The 18,154-nt window shown below is 37.0% G+C and overlaps 3 protein-coding genes across 3 annotated transcripts in view; 2 read left to right on the top strand and 1 right to left on the bottom strand.

Moving 5' to 3' along the window:
- prdm6 (PR domain containing 6) overlaps positions 1-18,154 on the bottom strand; it is a 123,728-nt gene that overhangs the window by 44,119 nt on the left and 61,455 nt on the right. The gene's annotated exons all lie outside the window — the stretch shown is intronic.
- LOC146621744 (GTPase IMAP family member 8-like) lies at positions 1,175-4,021 on the top strand. Its single transcript, XM_085366859.1, has one exon. The coding sequence runs from the start codon at positions 1,400-1,402 to the stop codon at positions 4,019-4,021; it is 2,622 nt and encodes an 873-aa protein (XP_085222985.1). The 5' UTR covers positions 1,175-1,399.
- LOC146621743 (GTPase IMAP family member 8-like) lies at positions 7,889-11,843 on the top strand. The gene is made up of 2 exons (XM_085366856.1): positions 7,889-7,901; positions 8,839-11,843. Exons 1-2 carry the CDS (start codon positions 7,889-7,891, stop codon positions 11,841-11,843), a joined length of 3,018 nt encoding a protein of 1,005 aa, XP_085222982.1.

The following is an 18,154-nucleotide window of genomic DNA, read 5'->3' as shown; positions in this document are numbered from 1 at the left end:
TATCTCACTATTTTTGACTTTTCTGAGCCTGTCAAGTCCTTCTTTTGACCCATTTTGCCAAAGGAAAGGAAGTTGCCTAATAATTATGCACACCTGATATAGGGTGTTGATGTCATTAGACCACACCCCTTCTCATTACAGAGATGCACATCACCTAATATGCTTAATTGGTAGTAGGCTTTCGAGCCTATACAGCTTAGAGTAAGACAACATGCATGAAGAGGATGATGTGGACAAAATACTCATTTGCCTAATAATTCTGCACTCCCTGTATTACTCACTATTCCACATAAAAGTGTAAATGTTTCTTTTTCTTTACAATATAGAACAATGCCATTCTATATTTGGCGACATCTATGTTTAAATTCTATACATTCACCAGCCTCCAACTGTCACACAAAAGAATCTTGAATGGTTAAACATGTGAACATCTTATCCTTAAATACATTTGTTTATGAAACAGTTTATGATTTTTTGGAGAAACGAATTCTTCTCCTTATACTAACATTTACTTCTGAACATTTGTGCTTCTAGTAGAAAAATATTTTAGCTATATTGCTTGCAGTAATGAAACAATGAATTAATTTTGCTTTTAATCTGAACTGAACTCTTCATAATTGTATTTAATTTTTTCAAATTTAACAGACACTGAACTGAACTTCTGTGTGGTGGAGTTTTGTTTGCACAAGATGGCAACTGGTAGGTCCAGATGATGTTTGTGTGCAAGAATAATATAGGTCCCATAAAGAAGAATAAAGGCGCGCACACACACACACACACACACACACACACACACACACACACACACACACACACACACACACACACACACACACACACACACACACACACACGAGAAAATTGAGAAAATGTACACCTCTAACCATGGCCTGTGTTACCATAAAATACGACAAGAGGTTCATGTCACCCTAACCCAGGAGACAACTGTTTTGATTTGGTGCCTAATCAATAAAATCAAATTGAATTAAACTGAATAAAGAGCAGACAAATGATCTACAATAGTGTATTCTGCAGCACACAAAGCATTACTCTTTCCTGGGATAATAGCAATCCTGTTCTAATCTTGATATTAATAGAGAAGGGCTGATAATTTCCTGTCATAAAATTGCAGCAATATGTAATGCCTTTGTTTTCTTTTGTTTGTCCTCTGTTTTTGTCTTTTACAGTATCTGAACTCAGAATTGTGATTCTTGGAAAAAACAATGACGATAAGACAACGCTGAGCACTTTCATCAGTGAAAGATATGACTGTCCTTATCGAAAGACAAACAAGCAGTTTACTGAAATTAAAGGAGAGTGGAGGAGAACTCCATTCACTTTATTGAAAACATCAAATATCTTCATTGTGCCTGCAGAAAGAGTGCGATATGAGATAAAAATGTGTATCGCACACTGCCAACCTGGACCAAATGTTCTGTTGCTCCTAGTAAATCCTTTGGATTTCACCGAGGACGATAGACAAAAAATGAAGTTCATCGTGAGTTTCTTTGGACGAGATGCTTTTAAACACTCATTGGTCATCACAACATGTAATGACAGGGGAGGGAATTCCTCAGTGAACCAACTCGTCCAAGACTGCAGACAAAGACAGCACAAAATCAGGCTTGATGAAAAATATTTTCTTGAACACGATCTTCAAGAACTGATGAAACAAATGGAGAAAATAGTAAGTGATAACAGGGGGTATTTAACTTTTACTGAAGACGCTGATCCCGTTGTGTTGCCTACAACTACAAAATCCCCTCTAAACCTGATTCTGTGTGGGAGAAATGAAAGCTTGAAAACTTCAGCTGTTAATGCCATTCTGGGACAAAGAAAATGTATTCCATCTAAGAGCTCATCAGAGTTGACCAAACACCAGGCAGAGGTTTGTGGCCGTCGTGTTTCTGTGCTGGAGCTGCCTACTTTGCACGGAAAACCTAAAGAGACGGCGATGAATGAATCGTGCAAGTGTGTCGTCCTCTGTGAACCTGAGGGTGTCCATGCCTTCATGCTGGTCCTTCCACTGGACCATCCTACTGATGAAGACAAGAAAGAACTGGAAGCCATCAAGAATACTTTCAAGAGTGTGATCGATAAGTTCACTGTCTTGCTTTTTATTGTTGAAAATCCAAATCTTGACCAGTCTTCAGCAGTGGAGAAGATTCTAAAGGACAACAAAGACATCCAAGAGCTCTATAGGCGCTGCGGTAAACAACACATCGTTTTTGACATAAAGGATAAGCATCAAGTCGCTGATTTGTTGCGTACTGTGGAAACAATGAGAACTGTCGGTTGCAGAAGCTTCACAAAAGATATGTTTCCAAAACCTCCACTGAAACCAGTTTCAAGACATGTATCCCTTTTAAAGCCAGAAAATTATAGACATCGCTGGACACCACCTATTAGGATGGTACAAAGCAGAGAGCCTCTCAGGATGGTGCTGATTGGGAAAACTGGATCTGGGAAGAGTGCCACTGGAAACACCATGCTGGGCAAACGGTGCTTTTATTCAAAAGTCTGTCTGAAGTCTGTGACAAGTGTTTGTCAGAAAGAAACAGGAGTGATTGACGGGCGCCCTGTCGTTGTGGTTGACACGCCCGGCTTGTTTGACACGATTTTGTCCAATAAAGAAGTTGAACAAGAGCTTGTTAAATGTATCAGCTTACTGGCTCCTGGACCTCATGTGTTCTTACTGGTGGTGCAGATTGGTCGCTTTACAAAGGAAGAAAAAGATACCGTGGAGCTCATCCAAAACTTTTTTGGTAAGAAGACAAAGGATTTCATTATTGTCATATTCACCAGAGGAGATGATCTTCGAGGTCAAACATTTGAGAGTTATATAAAAGAAGACAGTGAAGGATTCCTAAAACAACTGTCAGCTGATTGTGAAGGGCGATACCATGTCTTCAATAACAATGATCATAACAATCGTTCTCAAGTCAGTCACCTTCTGACCAAAATTGAAATGATGGTGAGGAAGAATGGTGGTGGCTACTTCACCTCAGAAATGTTTCAAGAAGCAGAGGCAGCAATACAGATGGAAATGCAGAAGATCATGAAAGACAAAGCAAGAAAGATAGAGAGTGAAAAGAGGGATCTTATAAGAAAATATGAGGAGGAAATGCAAGTGAAGAGGAACAAGGTAACACACCTAACAGCCAAATTTGAAGAAGAAATAAAAGCAAACCAAGCCCAGGTAGCCAAAAAAATGGAGGGTTGCATTAAGAAACAACAGGAAAATATGAATAGAGAAAGAAAAAAGAGAGAAGAAGAACAAAGGACTAAGAAATTGGAGGAGAAGGACCAAATTTATAAGTGGGATAAAGAAGATGAAGCTCTGCAGAAAGAAATACAAAGACAAGAGATTCCTGCTGGGATCTTATTACAGAACAGAGAAATAATAAGAAAAGAAAGAAAGGCTTGGGAAGAGGAAAGAAGAGCATGGTGGGATAAACAATGTTTAGAGGAGGAAGAGAGATTTTGGGAGGAACAGAGACAACTTAAAAAGCTCAGAGAGGAACATATGCAGGAACTAGAGAGATATGAAATCAAAAGAAGACAAGAGGAACGAATCGGAAGAGAACAAGAGGAAAGACAACTGAAAGAAAACTATAGGAAGGAACTGGAAGAAATGATGAGGAAACATGAAGAGGAGGCCAGAAAACAAGCTGAAGAATGCAATGAATTCAGACAGAGATTTAACCAGGATTTATCAGCTGAGATGGAAAAATATAGAAATGAAACAGAAGATTTGAGGCAGAGTCAACAAAACCAAAATGACTTCATGATAATGCAGCTCAGGAGAAAAAAGGCCTATGACAAAGACTTCGACAAGCTGCAGAAAAGACAACAAATTCAAATGACTAACCTAAAATTATCAAGTTTGCACTTTGACAGTAAAGAGCAGCTAAACAAGCAAATTGATGAGCTGAAAAAAGTGCATCAAGAGGAGATAAATGAGTGGATTCAGGAACATGTGAAGAAAGCCACACAAAATAGCGCTTGTAGCATTTTATGAGAAGTTTTGCGTTTCAGTGTTGTTCAGTTTTTCAGCGTTAGATGTATTATATGTAAAGTCTGTATAAATAAAGTGATCACCATAGCTAATGGGTTTTGCACATGCAGGTCAGAGTAGCTGTAAAAGACAGCCAGGATGGCAAGTTTCACTTTGTAGACATTTTTGGATTTCTTTTCTTTTTTGCCATTCGACACAGGTCAAATGAAGTTTACTTAAAAGCATTTACTCTGTTAATATATATGTATTCTTTTTTTAAAAAAGACAATTGGAAAAGGAAGATGCAGAATTGCTGACAAAGCACATTTATTTTTATTTCACAGGGAGCCTTTTATTCTTGAAAATTGTCACTCCAGTGATAAATTTATGTAAAAAAATAGGCAAAGACTGCAACAACACTTTTGAAAAAATATTGTTCTTATTTTCTTATATTTTCTCTTATATTCATGTTATTAATCACCATGGACGATCTGATATCTTCCTGTTGGTGTTGTTCCCACATCATCATAATAAATGTTGTTCCATGTTCAACATTGCAAGTGACCAATCACATTGTTGTGACGTCGCCCTTTTGTGCCTTTGAAAAATCTACTTCACTTGCGAGAAGAGAAACCGCTTCTGTCCGCCGATCCAGGAACTTGAATTCTTTGCATTTCAGGATACTTTTCTTTAATAAACGGTAAGCATTATACATATTGTCCTTACAGAGGCGGTTTCTCTTCTCGCAAGTGAAGAAGATTTTTTGAAGGCGTTTGTTTTTTTCGAGGTCGCGGATGACCTCAGGAGAAGGTGATTGGTCACTTGCAATGTTGAACCTGGAACAACATTATTTATGATGACGAGGGAACAACACCAACACGAGGATATCAGATCGTCCAATCACCACACTGGCAGAGAAAGCATGTCTTACACTGCAGTGCCAATCAGCTGGAGATTGCTACCTGTCACTTTGTTAAATTGGTCATAAAGAGGTGTAAATAAATAAGTAATGGTGCTGCACAGAAAACCACTTTGTGATTATTGATTTTACTTTTTAGCTGGTGTTTCTAGCAGAGCTCTGCACCAAAGGACAGCTACGACGAGGACGGAACATGTATGTGTGTCAGCTCTGTTGACTGTCAATATACAAACTTTACTTCAGTGTGTTATTACACTGACCTCTTCTTTTTGGAACACTCCTTATAAATGTTCTGGTTGCTTGTTTTGGTGTCTGTTATTATCAGCTTATTATTCATATGTAAATCTTCACTTTAAATCTCAATAGAATATGCTACACAAATTAAGCTTGACTGATTGAGAAAAAAAATCTTTACAGAAGTGAACATATTGAAATAAACTAATAAAAGGTGACTGACCTGTAGGACCACCTATTCTTTAGCTTGCATTGACTTGTATTATAAATTATGTGAATGGAATCAAACTAAAGTCTAAATAAACATGAGAGTCCAGTTTGAGACTTTTCTCCAATTGGCTCTTCATTACAGTAGGTCAGAGTTTTACTGCATCCTTGTATATTTTTACTGCACAGTAACTTTATATACTGCCAGGTAGGTTTGTGTATCACAAAGAAAAATAATTTATTAGCCGATTTGACATTAATGGATGAATATGATCTTATACCTAAATAATAACTAACTGTAGGAGACTAAAAGAAGAAAAAAGTACTATGTTACATTCCACCACTTCTTTCCTTTCTGATAACGCAGAACATTGTCAGATTGAAAGGAAAGGGTTGGGCAGGTGCATAGTTTGACAAGGTGTTTCATGTGTCAGGCGTCATTACTGAAGAGAGAGAGAGAGGGGGGGGGGGGGCAGGTTGGGTGCTGCCAAAGTTTGTTTTTCCTTCAGGTAACCACACCACTTTACTTGTTGAGTCAAAATCGAAACAAAACAAATCATGCTACAGATGTCACTAGCAAACAGGAAATGTCACCTGAACATGCATATTTTTTTTCTTTTTTTGCTTTGGTGCAAAATTTCTGTAAGCCAACAGGAAATGCTGAGAACAAGTCCAACAACTAACGACATGCTGCAGAAACCTACAAATCACTGACAGTGACACCCAGGAAGACGAGTCTGTGTTTCAAATGCATTTTGATATATATCCTTAATGGATAATAATAAAATACCTTAGGTCAGTGGGAAGGGTTAAACCCTTAAAACTCTTTTATTTGAACTGAAGTACACTCAAAAAACTGGTACAATATGAGTGCATACTTGGGATACATGGGATTATTATTTCGTTCCAGTTACACACAGATAAATGGCCTGCCTGCATTTGTATAGCGCTTTATTTAGTCCCTAAGGACCCCAAAGTGCTTTACACTACATTCAGTCATCCACCCATTCACACACACATTCACACACAGGTGATGGCAAGCTACATTGTAGCCACAGCTGCCCTGGGGCGCACTGACAGAGGCGAGGCTGCCGGACACTGGCGCCACCGGGCCCTCTGACCCAAATTAATTGTATATGGCAACCTGTTTAGGTTTCTACTAATTAAATATAAATTGGTGTATGAAGTCTCAGCTTCAGTATCAGTAATTTTTTGCCCATTTGAAGCTGTGCTTTTAGAAATAGTTTCACAACAGCAGCATCATATCTTGACTGTTTGCATGCTTCAGATTTAATCCCAACACTTCATTCTCATTTCACGTGGGCTAAAGTTATGAACATCCTCCTGTGGACAGGTTATACTAGTTTTTACTGCCACACTTTGTTTGTTTAGAGCCCCTAACATTTGCCTTATGGTTGTGGAAGAACTTGAAAAAATAAGTGTAGAGAGAACAAGTAAAGTCACAGTCATAAAAATCCAGTATCTGTTTCCTTGACGTACCACAGTTGTCAGTCATCGTTATAAGTCACCTGTCTGTCATAATAAGCACAGCTCCGCCTTAGTGAAGTACGTGAGCTGCTTTCCTTTTAGGGTGCTACCTTCATTATTAGCTTTGACACCATGAGGAAGTCGTCTGGTGAGTACTTACATTAAAGTATATTTAACAAAAATTTAAAATACATGGACGTATGTGGAGTTCAAATTGTTATCCTTAAACTGTAAAGAGACCAAAACAACAACAACAACCTTTTAATTGTATTTTTGCTTAGGTATATCAAAAGTAGTATTACCACATGCTCTGACAAAGGGACAATTTCAGTGCAGCATGTTTAAGTATGTCAATGTAATTCGACTCAAAATGTAATTCAGATATTTAGGTTATTTATGCTGAAGCCATTTAAGTCAGAGATTATTCATTGAACTGTATTCATCATATACATGTACTAATGCTTAATTATTACATTTGCCAAGATACCACAGAAATATAGTTTTATGCCAGAACACTTTATGTATTATCTAAGAATACATTTTACATTATTTAAACACTTGTTAGCTTCTTCTTGTGTGACAAAGTCAGCTGATTTAAAGAAAAACTGCCCCATCCAAACGAACAAAAGGAGAGATACCTTAGACACACCCTGTTAAATGAGTCTAATAAGTCAGTGAGCAGATACAGAAGGACCTCTAATTCAAACTCTAATCAAATTAATGTCTTTAGTTCATGGTTCTGAAAAGCTCATTGTAGAAAACACTCCCATAAATACCACAGGTAGACACTCCTGTTTCATAAGGTTGTATCTGCTGAGTGTATATATACACACACATACATACATACATACATACATACATATATATATATATATATATATATATATATATATATATATATATATATATATATATATATATATATATATATATATATATAGTGTCACAAGTTCATTGTTAATCCCTTGTTGTTGCTTTCATTTAACCCCAACAGATTCCAACATTTTGTCCAGCTGAAGTTTCCAGGTCAAAAAGGTGAAAACATGGCAGCACGTGGTGAGTTCAGCAGATGGCCAAAAATATCCCTGCATTCAGGATGGTTGCTATTTGAGAAAGTAAATACAAGCTAGCAACACTTAAAGATGTTTAAGTAACAGATCCATGAGTTTGAATATTTATTAAACACTGAAAGACTTCCCAAAAGAGTTGAAAGACTTGACATCTTTCATTCCACACATTATCCAAGTAGCCAGTTCACTGTAAAGTCATTCACCAGGAATGTGAGCTTACAGGTATTTTTGGACCACCAAAAGACACTTTACTGTGTGTGTGTGTGTGTGTGTGTGTGTGTGTGTGTGTGTGTGTGCGCGCGCATTGTGTTTAGCAGCTCTTTTTTTCCCCTGATGATCCTTGTTTTTTTTTCACCAGAACCCTCTGAACTTTTCAATTCTGTTTTATTTTATTTATATAGCACTAAATTAAAACAACAATGTCCTAATAGCGCCTTATATTGTAAGGTAAAGACAGAGAAACAGAGAAACCAAACAAGCAGATAACCCGCTATGAGCAAACACTTGGGTGTCAGTGGGAAGGAAAAACTCCCTTACAATACAAGGAAACTGCCAAAAGAACTGGCTCAGGGAGGGGTGGCCATCTGCCATGACTGGGTGGGGGTGAGTGGAGGAAGACAGGACAAAGACATGTTGTGGAAGAGAGTCCGAGATCAATAATAACTAATTATTACAATATAGAGTGGTGGCAACCTTACTTTTCATGACTAGCTGCAATTAATTAAAAAATGAAAACCTTAAAGTGACACCAAATGCAGATACAGACTTAACAAATGCAAGCTTTTGTATGACAGGAAGACCCCTATCATTAAACAGCTTCACTAGATCAATGCAAGACAAAAACACAAAATTAAAAGACAACTATGACACTAAGCAAATTGGAACAACATGGCATTTAATGTGTTTTTTGTGTTTTTCTACAGCATCTCAATTCAGGATTGTCATATTTGGGAAGAATGATAATGAAAAGACTGCACTAAGCAACTTCATCACAGGGAAAAAGAATCCTATTCGTCTAACATTACCGAAGAAATCTATAGTCCAAGGAGAATGGAGAAAAATACCTGTAACAGTGGCAAAAACCACAGACCTCTTCAGTCAGCCCGTGAAAAAAGTGAAACTTGAAATGAAGATGTGTGTGGCCCGTTGCCCCCCTGGACCAAATGTTCTCCTGCTCGTACTCAATCCTTCTGATTTCACTGAGGATGACAGACGCACTCTGAAGTCTATCTTGTGCTTGTTTGGTGGTGATGCCTTTAACTACTCTATGGTCATCACAACACAAAAGGGTGAAGCAAAGAATACAGCAATAGATCATTTTATCCAGAACTGCAGAAAGATGCATTACACACTTGACTTTGACAAAAAAGACTTTTGTGACTCAGATCGTGAAACACTGATGGGAGAGATGGAAAAAATTGTGGCTTACAACAGGGGAGGACATTTGAACTTTACAGAGACTGCTGACCTAGTAGAAGAACCACAAGAAGAATCTGGACATGGAACTGAAGAGCCTCAAATTCCTAATCTAAACTCTTCTTTGAATTTGGAACTGTATGACAGACCTCGAGTTGATAAGGAAAACCTGCAAAGTCCACGTTTAATTCCTCCTTTAAACCCGGAACAGAATGAAAACCCTCAGGCCAGTACAGAAGTACCTCAAAGCCAAAAACTAAAACCTTTGAATTTGGTGCTGTTTGGGAGATTTAGAGTTGGTAAAACTTCAGCTGCCAATGCCATCCTGGGAGAAAGAAAAGTAGAATCTGAATCATCTCAGTGTATTAAAAATGAGGCTGCGGTGTGCGGTCGTCTGGTTTCACTGGTGGAGCTGCCTGCTCTCTGTGGAAAACCTCAGGAGGAAACAAAGAAGGAAGCATTCAAGAGTATTTCCCTCTGTGATCCAGAGGGTGTCCATGCCTTCATCTTGGTTCAACCACTGGATCCTCCAACCAGTGAAGACAAGAAAGAGGTGAAGACTATTAAAGATACACTGAGATCCCAAATTGACAACTACACCATGATTCTTTTTACTGTGGAGTCAGATCCTACACACCCAGATGTTGTTAACTATGTAAAAACTAATAGAGAAATCCAAGAACTTGTTCATAGCTTTTTTGGCCGATACATTGTCTTCAACATCAATGACCAAGAGCAGATCCCTCAGTTATTGGATGCTGTAGAAAAGATGAAAGGTGGGGCATCAACAGGCTTCAAAATAACAATGATTCCAAGACCTCGCCAAAAACTTTCACGGCTCGGATTGAAACCTGAAGTAATGTCTGAACTGAATAAGAAGATACATTTTGAAAAAAATATGAAAAAAGGGCAAATTCCGAAAAAAGAACAAATTCCGAAAAACAGACAGATTCCACAAAAAGAAATTCAGAATCATCTCAGAATCGTGTTGATTGGTAAGACTGGAAGTGGAAAAAGTGCCACTGCAAACACTATATTGGGAAGGGACTGCTTCCACTCGAAAGCCAGTATGAAATCAGTAACCAAGCTCTGCCAAAAAGAAACAACAGAGATTAATGGGCACCCTGTTGTTGTGGTGGACACACCTGGTTTATTCGACACAAGTCTGTCCAACGATGATGTTAAACAGGAACTCGTGAAATGCGTCACAATGTTGGCTCCCGGACCTCATGTGTTCTTACTCGTCCTGCAGGTCGGTCGTTTTACAGAGGAAGAAAAAAAAACTGTGGAGCTCATCAAAAACTTTTTTGGCAAGAATTCAAATGACTTCATCATTATCTTATTCACCAGAGGAGATGACCTAAAAAATGAAACAGTTGAGAGTTATATAGAAGAAGACAGCGAAGGATTCCTAAAAAAACTGACAGCTGATTGTGGAGGACGATACCATGTGTTCAATAACAATGATCCAAATAACCACTCTCAAGTCAGTCAGCTGCTCGCCAAGATTGAGTCAATGGTGAAGAAAAATGGTGGCGGCTACTACACCTCAGAAATGTTCAAAGAGGCAGAGGCAGCAATTCAGAAGGAAATGCAGAAGATTATGAAGAAGAAAGAAGAAGAGATAGAAAGACAGAAGAAGGACCTTGAGAAAGAACATGAAAAGAAATTCCAAGAGGCACAGCTAAAAATTCAACAAGAAAGAGCTGCAAGAGAAAAAGCATTGCAAGAGAAGGAAGAACTCATTAAGAAAGAGGAAGAGGAGAAGAAAAGGATGGAGGAAAAGAGAGCAGAAGAGGAAAAAGAGAGGAAACGGAAGGAAAAAATTCAGCAACAACAGTGGGTACAGAAAGAGAAAGAAATTAGATCCAAACCGGAAGAAGCTACATATGCAAACCAAAGGAACGAAGAAATACAAAAAGAAATAGAGGCTTGGGAGAACGAACAAAAAGAGTGGGAGAAAAAACGACTTCGAGAAGAACAACTGAGACTGAACGAGCAAGCACGACTGGAAAAACTCAGAGCTGAATATGAGCAAGAAAAAAAAGAACATGAATGCAGAAGAAAAGAAGAGGATCGACTCAGAAAAGAACAGGAGGAAAAAGAATGGAGAGAATTGCAACAAAACTTAGAAAAGCAAGTGGAGGAGATGAGGAGGAAAAATCAAGAGGAAGCCAGAAAACAAGCAGAAGAGTTCAATGACTTCAGACAGAGATACACCACTGACTTTGCAGTTGTGGTAGCAAAGCATGAAAGGGAAGTTGAGAATATGAAACTAAAGCAACAAAAAACCAACGACTTAATGATTCAACAGCTGCGCAGGAACAAGGCATATCAAAAGGACTTTGACCTAATGAAGATGAGACAAGAAGAAGAAATGAGCGAGCTCAAACGGTATAGTCCAGAACCAAAACAAATTGATGAACTACAGAAAGCTCACGACGAAGAAATAAATGAGTGGATCCAGGAACACGTGAGGAGAGCCACAGAAAAAAACTGTTCCATCTTATGACTTTTTACATTGATATGCTGATATGATGACACTTTAGTGATGATTACTTGGATGTGAGCAACATTTGAAGTTACTACATCAATGAGTGTTTAATGGAGGCAATTTCCTTTGAAAGAAAAGAAAAAGAAAACAAGTTTCTATATGTACGTTTCTACATATAAACATAGTCATTGTCAGTGTCCTACATTAAAACCTCATGATGAATATAAATTTCCTAATTGCCAAGAAATGGTTTGCAGTAGAGATGAAAACAGCCTTTGACATATTTTTTTTCTTGTGTAAGCATATAAAGAAAACCACTCACTATGGAACACACAAGGATGAGCAATATGTAAAAAGATTTAATGTAGGCACTGTGCTTTTAGCTTTGACCAATAATTAAGTCGTTTGGAGGTCAACAGTGATCACTGACTGTTTTAGGAGCTTTTTGAGATTAAATAGAAGAAAATACATAATATTAAACATGTTAACAACACAAAAGCCATATTAAACGCAGACTACTTTAGGCCCGGAAGTAGGATTCGTCACGTCATCACTTAAAACGACCGGATAGAGCTGTAGGCGAACACAGTCACTGTTTCAGTACATTTTAGTCTCCAGGGAAAGGAATAGGGAACACTTGTGTTAAATGTGACTTACTTAAGCCAGATTTTGAACATATCATACTGGTACAATTCTCTTCTCTGATTTTAGGTAAAGTTTGTGGACAGTTTAGGGGTTAGCACTATACTGCATACTCAGTATAACTGAGAAACAACCTAAATGTATAATTAGATTTAGGTAGTTCCTTTTGTTTAGAGACTACTTAATATGTTAGCAATTGAGTTTACATCAAAAACAGACTATAGGCATTGTTCTTTACATCACTTAAAATAACCAATGGACAAGCTGAGTTATAAAATTAAGCCTCATTTTGAATTTCAGATTCAATAATAACTGTTTTTAGTGTAATTTTGATATTTATATCAAGAAATGTAGCTTATTTACCAAATTAGGTGAGGAATACATGAAAACAAATTAAGAAAGCTTAATAAAAATGTTTCTTTTTACAATTTTCATGAACTTTTATTGAAATATCTTTTGTTTCGTTGTTTCGTTTGTTTTTCACTTATTAAATTATTCCGTTAATGATGGATTAATAGGAATGTCATACAAAGACAAAGCCCAGCCCCCTGAATCATGTGAATTGCTTTTCTTGTGGTTGCTGTCATTTACATGAACATCTGATATACTTCTTCTGGTGAGTACTTGCATGAAAGTCAATTTTTTAAAAGTCTACAAGTACATTAATAAAAGTGGATACTAATCAATAGGATTGTTATTGATAGCTATCAGGTGCATTAAATATGGTATTTTATATATTTATATAGCAATTTTGGTGAGAAATTGCGGCATGTTAATATATGTCAGTGTAAAGCAATTTTGTTCTTTTTGCTTTGACCTTTGATGGTGACTACGACACGTCTGAGATTCAAAAGGAAATCCAAAAGATTATGAAGGAGAAGGAAGAAGAGATAGAAAGACAGAAGAATGAACTTATTAAGAAAAAGGATGAGGAAAAGAGAGCACAATAGCAATGGGAACACAATAAAGAGGAAAATAAATACAAATTGCAAATAAAAACAAAAAGAGTGGGAGGAAAAAAGCCTTCAAGATGAGCAACTGAGACTGGAGGAGCAAGTACGGCAGAAAAAGCTCAATCAATTTTGAGTTGGAAAAAACAGAGCAGAAGAATATAGACTCAGAAAAGAACAGGGGAATAAGAATGGAAAATATTGCAAGAAAACTAAGAAGAAGAAGTGGAGGAGAAGAGGAGGAAAAATCAAGTGGAAGCCAGAAAACAAGAAGAGGAGCTCAGTGAATTCAGACAGAGATACATTACTGACTTTGCAGTTTTGGTAGCAAAGCATGAAAGAGAACTTGAGAATATAATTCTGAGGCAACAACAACAAAAAAGATAAATAGATAGTTTTTATGTATTTGTACTGACATTTGCTTGCAGTGGAAGTCACCTGACTTCACCACATAAAAATAAACATATCAACACAAGCAGACAATATGCAGACATTTTCACTCTCTTTGGCCACACCAATTTAGTAACCTCTGTGTTGCTAATGTTTGGAGATGTGAAAACCTTGAGGAATAAAAGATCGATCCTGTTTTTGTGAACAAGGTGGGACAATAGTAATATACATATGAAGGAGACAAATGGATTCTTCACATGACATATTATTTGCTTTACTCCATATACAGGCCCTATAAATACTTTCCATGCTTGATAATGCAATTCCGAGCAACTTACTAGCTTATCGTTACAATCATTTTAATGGCCCTTTTCTGTGCCTCAGATACATCTTCCAACCAACAAATAACACAGGAAGTCAACTACAAGGCTCTCACATGAATTGGGCCTTCTAAAGATAAAGCACAACCCTTAATGCCAGGCCCAACAGTGGCAGAATCAAAATATTATTTTCTATGGGGTTTATGTCTTTGGAAAATCAAGATCCACCACACCAGTGCTCTGCACAAAGGACTCACACACACCACTCCAGCGTCAAACGAAGAGACACTAATTACTTTCACCTGTGCTTATAAAGGGAAGAAAAACAACTCAAACCTGCCCACAAGGAGTGGAGCTTGGTTTGAGTTGTTTTGTTGGGTGGAGCCTAATTGGAGTTGTTGGGTGGAGCCTAATTGTGAAAGGTGAACCTTTCACAATTAGGAATCAAGTATGGGTTTTTGTGACAGGCTGGTAGTAACAAAGTGCCTAAAGATGTACAGGTAAGACACAGCTTACAGGGTAGGTTTGTAGTCAGTTTCAGGTGAACACCCAAACTGTATGTACTCTTAGCTACTAGTAAAGAAAATTCAGGAATTCTGCTTTTAAGGTTCACCTGCAGCGTGTGCTATGATAAACTGTGGCTTGTACTGCACACTCACTTCTAACCTAACTCCCACCCCACAGCTTCATTTCTGTTTAATCCAGCAGTGATTACAATTACTTTGTTATCTTGGTGCATGCTCAATCATCCAGGTAAGGAAAATCCCAGAAAGTTGATTCTGTTCTTCTGCCCATAGCGTTTTCAGTGGGAGTGTCCCAGTTAAACATCCAGATGAACAGAATCAACTTTCTGGGAATTAGTTTGGTATGTTTTGTTTCTTTTTGTGCAACATTTCTCATCTGCATTTCTCCAGCATCTGAGTTGATTTGTCTATTGATATTAGTCATGGTTAATTAGTTTGCTTAAAACTTAAGCTGGGGGAAAAATGACCAAGTACAGTTATAAAATGAAACCGCACATAATGTGTACACTACACTATATGGTTCTACTTATTGTAATTTGCCAGTTACAAATATTTATCCAAAATACTGACATGACATACATTATTAATTTTATCAATTTCAGTAGAATTCTCAGTGCAGAGGCTCTGGCGATAAATTTGGGTTGTTTACGTGCATAATCTGTTTACTCAAAGTTACATCCTATTGTGATCTGTTTTAACAAACATTGCTTGGAAAGCAACAGCTCACCCACACCTAAGCCAGTTCTCAGGGAAAATAACTCAACTCTGCAGATAATGAAGATCTTTAGATTCATGCAAAAAGTGGCAAAAACACCGTTTTTCCTTAGTTGAACAGCTGTACAGACCTGTTGGTAAAATATGTCCAGTACTTTACTTTATAGGTGTTCTATCACTTCAAAAAGCCATCAACAAAGTTTAGTGCATACTTAGCATCTCCCAATGATTGCTTTTTGGTCAGGGTTGCTCCTGTACAAACATATTTTGGCAATACTTAGCCAAAGTAAAAGGACAGTTAAGAATATTGTAATAAAATGTTTTATTTGACCTGCTTTATTACCTAGGCTTGATCTACTCACGCCAATACCATCTCCATTTTAATTTGTCTACCACCAGTTGGCAGCAAAGTCCTAATATTACAGGACTCAGTAGGAATGGTAATAATTGATGTGGCAGAATTGGTTTATTCACAAGAATCACTGCCCATAAAAACAGAAGTGGGGTCAACCGGAAAGCGTGCATAACAATGTTGGGAGCTATAGTAAGATAGAAGTTAGTGTTCCTAACACAGTGAATATAAAATGTGCTTGATTTTAAGTTTAAGTTTATTCCCATAAAATGCGAATGCAAAGTAAAAAAACAAAACAAAAAACTAAGGTTAATTTCCTTTATAGAATCTTGATATAGTTTGTTACTTCTTTAATTTGTGCAGTGTGATAAAATATCCAGCACTTACCCCCGACAAACTAAAGCTAAATAAAAGCTTTATAATAGGTGGTTACACCCATTAAAAAGTCCTTCTACAAGCAAGTGTTGCCACATGGCAGCTATAACTGTAATTTTAATGACCACTGGGACATAGATTTACACCACAACTTCAGAATACCAAGAATGCTACATATCTCATTTTTGCTATTAAGGATTTCGATAAAATTATATTCTCAAACTTTTTTGTGTGATGCGTCACTCTTTTTTCTATGAGTCTATGAGCTTTATTGGCTCAATTGCCCACTTTGTGTTATAACGGCAAACTGCTTGTAAAGCATCACGTGGTTTTGACATCTAAATGGTAATTTTTAAAGTCAAGGCATTCAGTACATATGGTGGACTGTTTGTGGGTGTTGCACTGATGTGCATAAAGGAATGTGATAAGACTGAGTTTCATTTTTACGATTTGTCTGCTGGTCTGACAACTCACAGAGATGAAAGACAAATGTTTAGTGATCTGATAATATTACTTATCTAGTAGCAAACGGATAACTTTGTTCAGTGCTGGCATTAAATAAGAGATAGGACATAGTGACTCACAAGGAAGTAGTCAACACATTCATTATACATTTTATCTGAAGGCTAATACCTGAAAGACTCAGCTGAGATATTCAGGATATTAGTGATAGGATATTAGTCCTGGGTGATTAAAGGAAGAAAAGAGTACTTCACAAGTTTAAAAGCATGAACACACTAAAAATAAAACCATTGGTAAAACAATTTAATGGACATTCGAGTTACATGGTTATATATTGTCCTAACAAATATCGCAAGTAAGTAGTCGAGTGGTTACATGTTTGCAAAAACATCAATTGCAACAAAATGTAAGCTCAAATGAATTCATTTATAATTATTTTTGTTGACTGACTGCATGATAATATCACAATGTCACTCACAGGACATCAGTAATGAGCAATATGTCAGTAATGTTGTTTCTCAGTCAACCATAGCCATTTCATTGCTGTAATAGCTGAACAGAGCACTCCTTTCAAACTCTCCTAATAAAGGTTTTTTCAGCTGACCTGTTTTCAGTTTGGGTTTTTAGTTCCAGTGTTGAACTTTGACAATAACATTTTCATCTTGTGAACCTTTTAATTACTGTACCAGCTGCAACAAGTCCTAAGTAGGCCTGTAACTTCAAACACTGCTCATATACTCAGATGTTCTCCAATCCACGTCCAATAAACAAGAGTGGTATAAAATATCATAAATGAATTTGGGTCAATTCGTATAATCCAAAAGTTTTTGAACACTCTCAACAACATGACATAAAAGAAAAATGGAACTGAAGAGGAAACACTATTAAGAAAAAAGTACTGGGCCACCTAAATATTATACCTACATACCAACTGCTGTTAATTTCACAAGTTTACTTTATGTGATCTGCTACTTTGTGGCTGAGTTACTGTAGTTGCTTCCACTTTACCATTTATAATACCACTTATAACTGATTGTGGGATATCTAGGAGGGCATACATTTTACATAAACTAAACTGTTGATGTCTTTAGAACAACCCTATTCCTTAACCCTAGACTACTTTTCAACAATGTTTGTGAAGACTGCTTGATGCTTGAAGTGCTTAATTCCATACACGCATGGCAACATAATGAAAACCACCTAAATTCAAAGATTAAATGATATGACACCAATGCTTTTAATATTATAGTGTATATTACACCCATAAATCCAAGTAATATAATGTGCATTAACTGTAAATTACTTTTGGCCGTTTATTTATTATTTAATACAAAATAATTTTAGCAGGACTTTCCAACTCATATGGGTCAAATTATATTTAACTAGGAAACAGCTGTGGTAGTAAAAGTATGAACTAAATCAAACGCTGATACACATAGATTTACAAAGTATCATTTAGTTAAAAGAATGGTTCGCTGAATTAAATGGCAGGGCTGTATCAATTTAGAAACCAAAACCAGTTCAAATTTCTGTAGTATCTTATCACAGTTAAATCATGGCACCCAGATGGGGGTGGCATGCCAGGTTAAGGCATGTTTTT

This window comes from Diplotaxodon limnothrissa, linkage group LG12 (assembly GCF_057381915.1).
Source record: "Diplotaxodon limnothrissa isolate DT_005_m linkage group LG12, D_limnothrissa_male_GT1.1, whole genome shotgun sequence".
Lineage (NCBI taxonomy): Eukaryota > Metazoa > Chordata > Actinopteri > Cichliformes > Cichlidae > Diplotaxodon > Diplotaxodon limnothrissa.
Note: the sequence above shows the minus strand (reverse complement) of the source record. Positions and strands in the feature narration are given on the sequence as shown.

What these genes read in the sequence shown, in the direction of transcription:
- LOC146621744 (XM_085366859.1), top strand. Translation starts at nt 1,400, where the DNA reads ATGTGTATCGCACACTGCCAACCTGGACCAAATGTTCTGTTGCTCCTA.